The sequence below is a fragment of the Pipistrellus kuhlii genome, unplaced genomic scaffold, assembly GCF_014108245.1.
Source record: "Pipistrellus kuhlii isolate mPipKuh1 unplaced genomic scaffold, mPipKuh1.p scaffold_m20_p_32, whole genome shotgun sequence".
Lineage (NCBI taxonomy): Eukaryota > Metazoa > Chordata > Mammalia > Chiroptera > Vespertilionidae > Pipistrellus > Pipistrellus kuhlii.
In genome coordinates, this window is record NW_023425532.1 from 1,495,894 (window position 1) to 1,505,459 (window position 9,566).

At 46.8% G+C, this 9,566-nt stretch overlaps 1 protein-coding gene across 5 annotated transcripts in view; it reads right to left on the minus strand.

Annotated features, from left to right (window-relative positions):
• LOC118731784 (EBP cholestenol delta-isomerase) overlaps nucleotides 1–9,566 on the minus strand; it is a 31,256-nt gene that overhangs the window by 21,045 nt on the left and 645 nt on the right. For 2 of the 5 annotated variants that reach the window (XM_036460641.2, XM_045570397.1), the window contains exons 2-5: nucleotides 8,802–9,164; nucleotides 5,272–5,308; nucleotides 5,015–5,145; nucleotides 3,596–3,971 (exon numbers count right to left, since the gene is read on the minus strand). In XM_036460641.2, coding sequence (XP_036316534.1) covers nucleotides 3,748–3,971; nucleotides 5,015–5,145; nucleotides 5,272–5,308; nucleotides 8,802–9,102 — 693 coding nt within the window. In that variant the 5' untranslated portion in view covers nucleotides 9,103–9,164 and the 3' untranslated portion in view covers nucleotides 3,596–3,747. Of the gene's footprint in view, nucleotides 1–3,595; nucleotides 3,972–5,014; nucleotides 5,146–5,271; nucleotides 5,309–8,801; nucleotides 9,165–9,566 lie in introns of those variants that run through there. The other 3 variants (XM_045570398.1, XM_045570399.1, XM_045570400.1) reach the window with 3 other exon arrangements.

Here is a 9,566-nt window from a genome sequence, read left to right on the forward strand (position 1 = left end):
GATCCTCACAGGCTATGCCAAGGAACCCACCCGTACACAAATCCATGCACCGGGCCATTAGTGTATAAATAATGATTTAAAATATATATATATTTTTTATTGATTTTTTACAGAGAGGAAGGGAGAGAAATAGAGAGCTAGAAACATCAATGAGAGAGAGAGACATCGAACAGCTGCTTCCTGCACACCCCCTACTGGAGATGTGCCCGCAACCAAGGTACATGCCCTTGACTGGAATCGAACCCGGGACTTTTCAGTCCCCAGGCCGATGCTCTATCCACTGAGCCAAACCAATTTTGGCTGATTTATTCTTTCATTCAACAAATAGAAATTGTATGCCAGAGAGTCTACATATATTGATTCATTTGATTGGCATAAAACCCTATGAGGTAGTCACTATTATTACAAGCATTTTACAGATGAGAGCATTGAAGGTCAGGAAGAAACATGCTCAAGGTCAAAGGGATAGGAAGTGATACAGAGTGCAATGGATGGAAGGTGGAGCTGTGCCTGGCGTGTTTGAGGAAAAGCAAGAAGGCCAGGAGGCCTTAAGCCAGTGTTTCCCAAAGTGTGGTACGCGTACCCCCAGGGGTACGGGAAGAGTTCAGTGGGGGTACACATTGCACCGGAGTTTGGTGGGGATATGCACTGCACCGTGCTTAGCTGAACCTAATTCTACATTCTCATGAGTACGGGGGGTACTCAGCGTTATGAAAATTATAGAAGGGGTACACATATGTCAAAAGTTTGGGAAACACTGCACTTAAGTAATGAGGTAAGTGATGGATATGAGGTGAGGAAGTAACTCACAGCTTTGACCTTACAAATGAGGCACTTCTCAAAAGTTATACTGTAAGCTCAAGCAGAACCAAGATTGTAACTGAAATCCTGCTCTGCACAGTCACCTGGAACCAGTCTACAGGTATCTGTAATTTTATTATTCCTGTCATCTCCTCTAAATTCGTCAAGTTCCCATTTCATATATATATATATATTTATTTATTTATTTATATTTATATTTCAGAGAGAGAGGGAAAGATAGAAACATCAATGATGAGAGAGAATCAATTGGCTGGCAACTGCATTCCCCCTACTAGGGATTGAGCCCGCAACCTGGGCATGTGCCCTTGACCAGAATCGAACCAAGGACCCTTCAGTCTGCAGGCTGATGCTCTATCCACTGATCCAAACCAGCTTGGGCAAGTACCCATGGTTTTATGATTGAAGGTCTATGAGGTTAATGACAGAGACTGTGAGATGAATGATGATGAATTCTTCAAGGTGAGTTATGGGGATTTTTTTAATACTATATAATAAAGAGTTAATATGCAAATTGACTGTCACTTTCCAGGGGTCCTCAAACTTTTTAAAGTGGGGGCCAGATCACGGTCCCTCAGAGAGCTGGAGGGCCGGACTATATGAACTACTATATAATTCCTACTGTAACACCTCGGCTGCGCTCACTGCCCAAAAAACCTGGCGGGCCGGATCAGACTCCTCTGCGGGCAGCATGTGGCCCGCGGGCCGTAGTTTGAAGACGCCTGCAACACACAAGATGGTCGCCCCCATGTGGTCAAAGATGGTCAACTGTGGGCCATCAGGCCAGCAGGGAAGGGCAGTTAGGGGCAATAGGGACTGCAGGGGAGGACAGTTGGGGTCGACTGGACAGGCAAAGGAGGGCAGTTGGGGTTGATTGGGCTGGCAGGGGAGTGGTTAGAGGGCGATCAGGCTGGCAGGCAAGTGAGCAGTTGGGAGCCAGCAATCTTGGGTTGTGAGAGGGATCCCAGACTGGAGAAGGTATAGGCTGGGCTGAGGGACACCCCACCCCCAGTGCACAAATTTATATATAATATATAATAAACATATATTAGTTATTTAAGATATGTTTATAGATTTCAGAGAACGGAGTGGGAAAGTAGAAACATCAGCGATTAGAGAGAATCATTGATTGGCTGCCTCCTGCACACCACACACTGGGGATCGAGCTCGCAACCCAGGCATGTCCTTGGTAGGAACTGAACCCGGGTCTCTTCAGTCCACAGGCTGACACTCTATCCACTGAGCCAAACCACCTAGGGCAGTTATGGGGATTTTAAAGAGTGGGTGATGGGACCTAACCGGTTTGGCTCAGTGGATAGAGCATCAGCCTGCAGACTAAAGAGTCCCAGGTTCGATTCCGGTTAAGGGCATGTACCTTGGTTGCGGGCACATCCCCAGTAGGGGGCGTGCAAGAGGCAGCTGGTCGATGTGCCCCTCTCTTCGATGTTTCTAGCTAGCTCTCTATCCTTCTCCCTTCCTCTCTGTAAAAAATCAATAAAATGTATATTTTTAAAAAAAGAGTGGGTGATGGGGCATCTGTAGAGTGATGAAAGGCCAATAGGGTAAATGATAGGGTTCTGAGTGATATGTGATGAGGAGGATCTAGCAGGCATCTTCAAACTAAGGCCCGTGGGCCACATGCTGCCCGCAGAGGAGTCTGATCCGGCCCGCCAGGTTTTTTGGGCAGTGAGCACAGCCGAGGTGTTACAGTAGGAATTAGTAGTTCATATAGTCCGGCCCTCCAGCTCTCTGAGGGACCGTGATCTGGCCCCCACTTTAAAAAGTTTGAGGACCCCTGATAGGATGAGTCATGGGGTTTCTGGGTACATGATGAGAGGTCTGTTGGGGCAAGTGATAGGTCCATGGTGCGATAGAGGTCTGTGAGTGATAAGAGATCAGTCTATAGGGTAAATGAAAGGCTGTTGTGGGGCCCTCACTGGTCTGGTCGGTTGGCCTGTGGACTGAAGGGTCCCAGGTTCGATTCCGGTCAAGGGCATGTACCTTGGTTGCAGGCACATCCCCAATAGGGGGTGTGCAAGAGGCAGCTGATCGATGTCTCTCTCTCATTGGTTTCTAACTCTCTATCCCTCTCCCTTCCTCTCCATAAAAAATCAATAAAATATATATATAAAAAAAGGCTGTTATGGGGAGAGTGATAGGTGTCTTAAGGGGTAATGATGGGGTATATAGGGTAAGTGGTGGGAGGGTCTGTGGGGATGAGTTTTGTGGGGTCACGGGTAAATGATGGGGATCTGTAGAGTAGTGATGGGTGTCTGTGGGGTCAGTGTTGGGTTTTTGGAGTACGTGGGGGGGGTCTGTGAGTTGAGTGATGGGGTTTCTGTGGGATGCTTAATCAGGAGACACGAGGCTGAGTAAATTGAAGAACTTGAAGATTTGGGAAATCCTCAGCTTATCCCTATTGCAAACAATGAGCAAGCGTGTTCTGGAGAGAACACCAGGATGTGGGGTTCTCTCCTTATAAGAGATTGCGGGTGTGTGACTCATGAATCTCATCAGCCACCATGGGACTTTCTGGAGTTAGTGATGGGGGTCTGTGACGTCTACACGACTGAAGGTCTGTGTGACGGGGATGGGAATCTATGGCTGAGATAATGGTGTCTGTGGAATGAGTGAGTGAGAGGTGTCTTTGGGGTCAGTAACTCAAGATCTTTCAGGGTTAGGGTCATGACCTTTTATTTCCTTGTTTCAAAAATTACCACCACTGCAGACCTTGTGGGTTCTCTTGGACTTCTGTCCCAACAGCATTTTGCAATAGCCCCATGGCTGGCCCTTTTGGTGCCCGCCCATCATCCTGAGCTTGACAGATCAATTCACTTTTTTATTCCCACCTGTGGGAGCAAGGAACAGGCTCCCCTGGCAGATGGAGAGTTCGTCATCAGCCCGTGGGGAAGCCCAGTCCATCACGCATTACTTCTGCTTGCTCTTCATTTTTGTGGCTTTGACATCCACCATGCTCTGGGCGTGCATGAGCTGCTGCACAGAATCGAGCACGAGGATTCCAGGCAGCAGAATCCACAGGGCATTCAGGAAGACAAAGTAGAACCAGAAGTAGAGGGGGTGGCCCAGCTCGCTGTGCTTGAATCCGTCACGGTACTCGGTCAGGAAGTAAAGCACATCCCCGTACATCTGACCTGTGGGAGGAGGAAGGGAGAGGTGAGGAGGAGGAGCCATTGCAAGGCATTTTCCAAGTCATCGTTTGAGGTCTCAGTCCTTAGGACTCCCAAATCCAGAGAGCTAAACACTCTGAAATCCTAGAGCTAATAAGTTGAGAAATCAGAAAAGTGAGAATTCCAGAAATTGGAAGTTGAGAATTTCAGAACCCGGGAGAGCTCATATCGCCAGAATGTTAGGAAGCTCAAAGTCCTTCCATTCAAGACAGCTGAGGATTCCAGGACTAAAGATAACCCGCCATTTCTTGGACTAAAGAAAGCTATTAACATAAGAACACTGGATCTTAGGTGAAAGAGCTGGAAATCCTAAGCTTTCAGGAAGGATCCAAGGACTTCCTGCCAGCGTGGGCCACCTCATGTAACCTTCACAGGAGACTGTTTAAAAAAAAAAAAAAAATTATTGATTTTTTACAGAGAGGAAGAGAGAGGGACAGAGAGTTAGAAACATCGATGAGGGAGAATCAACAATTGACTGCCTCTTGCACACCTCCTACTGGGGATGTGCCCGCAACCAAGGTGCATGCTCTTGACCGGAATCGAACCTGGGACCTTTCGGTCCACAGGCTGACTCTCTATCCACTGAGCCAAACCGGGTTCAGCTTAAAACATTAAAAAAAAAAACATATTTTTATTGATTTCAGAGAGGAAGGGAGAGGGAGAGAGAGACAGAAACATCAACGATGAGAGAGAATCATTGATCGGCTGCTTCCTGCATGACCCACACTAGGGATCTAGCCTGCAATCCCGGCATGTGCCCTGACCGGGAATCAAATCGTGACCATCTTCACAGGAGACTTTGTGATGGAGGAGGAAGAGAAATGAACATGTCGCACTTGAGAACACAGGCTGAGAGGGGCATAGCTGTTCTAGAACCTCAGGGAATTTATCATTCGATCTGACTCAGCCCTGGGTGGGCACAATTGAGAGATCCTACCCACACGGATGCCCCCATATCCTCGCGTCCCTGATAATCCCTCCAGCACCAGTGTGGGCTCTCTTCTCACCTGCAGAGATCACGAGCTGTAGGATAAAGCGGGCAGGATGCTGGCGAAGAAAGGCAATCACCGCGCAAATGCTGAGCGGTCCCCACAGGAAAGCCGTGATGGTCTCCATGCATATCATGAAGTTGTCATTCCTGCAGGAGAAAGGGTGAGGCGACACTGGGATCACTGTGCTCGAAGCTCAGGGAGTCCCGTTAGTGCTCCCTGACTCACCCCCCCCAAACCCATTCAGGTCTCCCTTGACAGAGGCATACACTTACAGGATGTAACGGCTGTCTCCCTTGGAATACTCTTTCCCTGCAGAAGACAAGAGACACACGTGATGAATAAAGGCAGGAAAAGAAACTCGTACGTAGGAGAGCGGAGGGCCCATGGAGTAAGGCAGGCTTCATAACCTCTCCCTGCCTCTGACTCCTCCTCTGCAATGAGGATTTTAGAGTTAATATATGTATGCAAGACATGTGGGCAAACCTGACATGGAACAGTGAGTGCTGCTGTGATTGTCTGGCATTCCATAAATATCTGTAGAATAATGGAGGCAGGTATAGATGATGAAGTGAATGACGTAGCCAATGAGAGAGAGAGAGAGAGAGAGAGAGAGAGAGAGAGAGAGAGAGAGAGAGAGAGCGCGCGCGAGAGAGAGAGAGAAAAGAAGAAGAAGAAGAAGAAGAAGAAGAAGAAGAAGAAGAAGAAGAAGAAGAAGAAGAAGAAGGAGGAGGAGGAGAAGGAGAAGAAGAAGTAGTAGTGAAGGAGGAGGAGGAAGGGGGAGGAGAGAAAGGGAAAGAGGGAGGGAGGGAAGGAGGAAGGGACTGAGAAAGAGAAAGTGAACAGATGAATGAATGAAAACACAAGCAGAGAATCAATAAGAAAAGGCAGATCACATGACATAAAAACAGGCAGGAGACTGGAGTAGGTTCTTCACCAAAGAGGATTTCCAGATGGTCAATACACCAATGAAAAGTGCTCAGACTTACATTTATCATTAAGTAAAAGCAAATCAAAACCCCAGAATGAGAGAGTACTCACATCCACTAGAATAGGGGTGTCGAACTCAATCAGAGAAGGGGCCAAAATCTAAAATCCAGCCTAAATTGCGGGCCGAATGGTTTACTGAACAGTCATAAACTGTCATTGTGATGGAAACACAGCGGAGTGCAGTGATGACAGCGTGGTGCGGGCCACATTGCAAGGCCTGGCGGGACGGATTTGGCCCGCGGGCCTTGTGTTTGACACATGTGCACTAGAAGGTCTACAATTTAAGAAACACCCGACCATACCAAGTGAATATGTATATACTGCTGGTGGGAATATAAAATGATGCAGCAGTTTTTCATAAAGTTAAACACACATCTACCATACAACCCAGCCACTCCTCCATATTTACCTGAGAGAAATGAAAGCAGAGCCCCACACAAAGATTCTTATAACAATGTTCATAGCCGTTTTATTCATGAGACCACAAGGAGTATTACTTATAACAGCAAAATACTGGAGGAAATGATACTAGACAAGCCAAGCCTGGCTGGTGTGGCTCAGTGGTTGAGCATGGACCTATGAACCTGGAGGTCACACAGTTCGATTCCTGGTCAGGGCATATGCCTGGGTTGTGGGCTCCATCCCCAGTTCAGGATGTGCAGGAGGCAGTCAATCCATGATTCTCTCTCATCATTTATTTATTTTTTCTCTCTCCCTGTTCCTCTCTGAAATTAATAAAAATATATTTAAAAAATCCTGGACAGTCAAATAATTATGTAACACTTAAGCTTTGAAAGCTCTTTAAGAGCTGATGAGGAGTGACCTGATTAAAAAAAGCAAAGTTTAGCCAAAACCGGTTTGGCTCAGGATAGAGTGTCAGCCTGTGGACTGAAAGGTCCCAGGTTCGATTCCGGTCAGAGGCATGCACATTGGTTGCGGGCACATCCCTGGTGTGGGGTGTGCAGGAGGCAGCTGGTCTATGTCTCTCTCTCATCGATGTTTCTAGCTCTCTATCTCTCTCCTCTCCCTTCTTCTCTGTAAAAAATCAATAAAATATATATATATTCTAAAAAGCAAAGTTCAGAAGTGTATATAGCATGTTTCCATTTGTTTATATAAAAGGGAAAAATGGTGATAATAAAATTATATAGCATCTGTTGTCTGCCTAATAATAATAATAAAGTTATATGGCTTGCCAAACATTGTTCTAAATGCCTTACATATATTTGGGTATTACTATCATACTTCTTTTACAATTAAGAAAACTGAGGCCAAAGCTGGTTTGGCTCAGTAGATAGAGCGTCGGCCTGTGGACTGAGGGGTCCCAGGTTTGATTACGGTCAAGAGCGTATACCTTGGTAGCGGGCACATCCCCAGTAGGGGGTGTGCAGGAGGCAGCTGATCGATGTTTCTAACTCTCTATCTCTCTACCTTCCTCTCTTTAAAAAAATCAACAAAATATATATCAAAAAAAACCCCTGAGACTTCTGTGTATAATTTATGTGTAAATAAACCCTGGAAGAAAACAAGCAATTGTTAACACTGGTTAATAATTGAGGAAACTTGGTGGACAGGAGGTAGATTTTCACTTCATGCTTCTTTTTATTATTTGTTAAACTGCACCTGGTGATATATTTTCCACTGCTTTTCAGAGAGAGTGGGAGGGAGGGAAGAAGATGGGAGAAACATCAATGTGAGAGAGACACATCAATTGGTCTCCTGCATGCACCCCAACCAGGGTGGGGTACTGAACCTGCAACCCAGGTTTGTGCCCTTGACCTGGAACGGAACCTCAACCCTTTGATGCACAGGCCGATGCTCTAACCACTGAACCATGCTGGTCAGGGCACACTGCATACCTCTTTATTATTTATTTATGTCATATATTTTTATTGATTTCAGAGAGGAAGGGAGAGAAACATCAATGACGAGAGAGAAGCATTGATCAGCTGCCTCCTGCACGCCCACACTGGGATTTGAGCCCACAACCCAGGCACATGCCCTGACCGGGAATCGAACTGTGACCGCCTGATTCATAGCTGAACACTCAACCACTGAGCCACACTGGCCAGGCTGCATACTTCTTTTTTTTTTAAGTCAGTCAAGTGTGGTTGTGTGGAGAGAGACAATGTTAATCAGCTTAACAATAACCCACAACCTTCCGACCAACTGCATACCTCTTTTATTTTATTTATTTTAATTTTATCTTTTAAAAATATATTTTATTGATTTTTTACAGAGAAGAAGGGAGAGCGATAGAAAGCTAGAAACGTTGATGAAAGAGAAACATCGACCAGCTGCCTCTTGCACACCCCCTACTGGGGATGTGCCTGCAACCAACGTACATGCCCCTGACCGGAATCGAACCTGGGACCTTTCAGTCCGCAGACCGACGCTCTACCGCTGAGCCAAACTGGTTTTGGCTTTTTTAAATTGTTTGTTTTTTGACCCATATGAATATATATGCGACAGTTAAATAAAATTTTAAAATAAACGAATAGAAGAAAAGTTGTGCCGAAACCGGTTTGGCTCAGTGGTAGAGCGTAGGTCTGAGGACTGAAAGGTCCCAGGTTCGATTCCGGTCAGGGGCATGTACGTTGGTTGCGGGCACATCCCCAGTAGGGGGTGTGCAAGAGGCAGCTGGTCGATGTTTCTCTCTCATCGACGTTTCTAACTCTCTATCTCTCTCCCTTCCTCTCTGTAAAGAAATCAATAAAATACATTAAAAAAAAAGAAAAAAAAGAAAGAAAATTTGTTAGCCAACCCCTGCCCCCAAAATTCCCTCCCACAGCGTATGAAAGAACTCAGGACTCACAGAGCTGGGACAAGAAGGCTTGGTCTCCAAGAAGCTCCTTGCTGTAGAGGCTGAACCAGCCCTCGATCACCATGTGAATGAACCCACACACTGCAAACCAGCACAGTGACAGGCGTCGCCAGATTCCCAGGGGGACGATGGCATTAGGTCCTGACAACAGCCATGTGGTCCCAACTACGACCCCAGTGGCAGAGAAGAGGCCAGCTACGATGTGCCAGGCAGGGTAGTCGTTAGGCACATAGTTGTCCAGTTTCAGGTGCCGAGGCCAGTATGGGTGCAGGGGGCTAGCACTGGCGGCCATGTCTTCGCAGGCTGATGGCTGTGTGTGGATAAGCAGAAAGAAGAAAAAAGGAAGAGAAAAACCTGAACAAATAGAAAGCACAGAATGAGATCATCAATCACATCCAATCCAAATGGCTTATGATCACAAAAAACGCAAATGGACTATATTGATGTTACTAGACTCGTAAAACTGGCTCAAACCCCAACATGGAATCGTATGCTGCTTTAAGGCCACAGAAAGAACGGAAACCTGTTCCAGCCCTGTGGGACCCACAGGTGGTAAACAGCACCCAGACCAGCTCCCTGCCCTCAGGGTCAGAGTCAGCCAGGGAAGACAGGAATCGGGACGCTCCCTGCTCTCATTGGTCACCGTCGGTGGGCAGACAGAAGACTCTGACTGGGTCATAGCCCTCGTTGGTCACACCCAGCTTAGGTTAGACACAGGAACCGAGCTCGGTCCGTGCCCTCGGGGGTCCCAGGTTG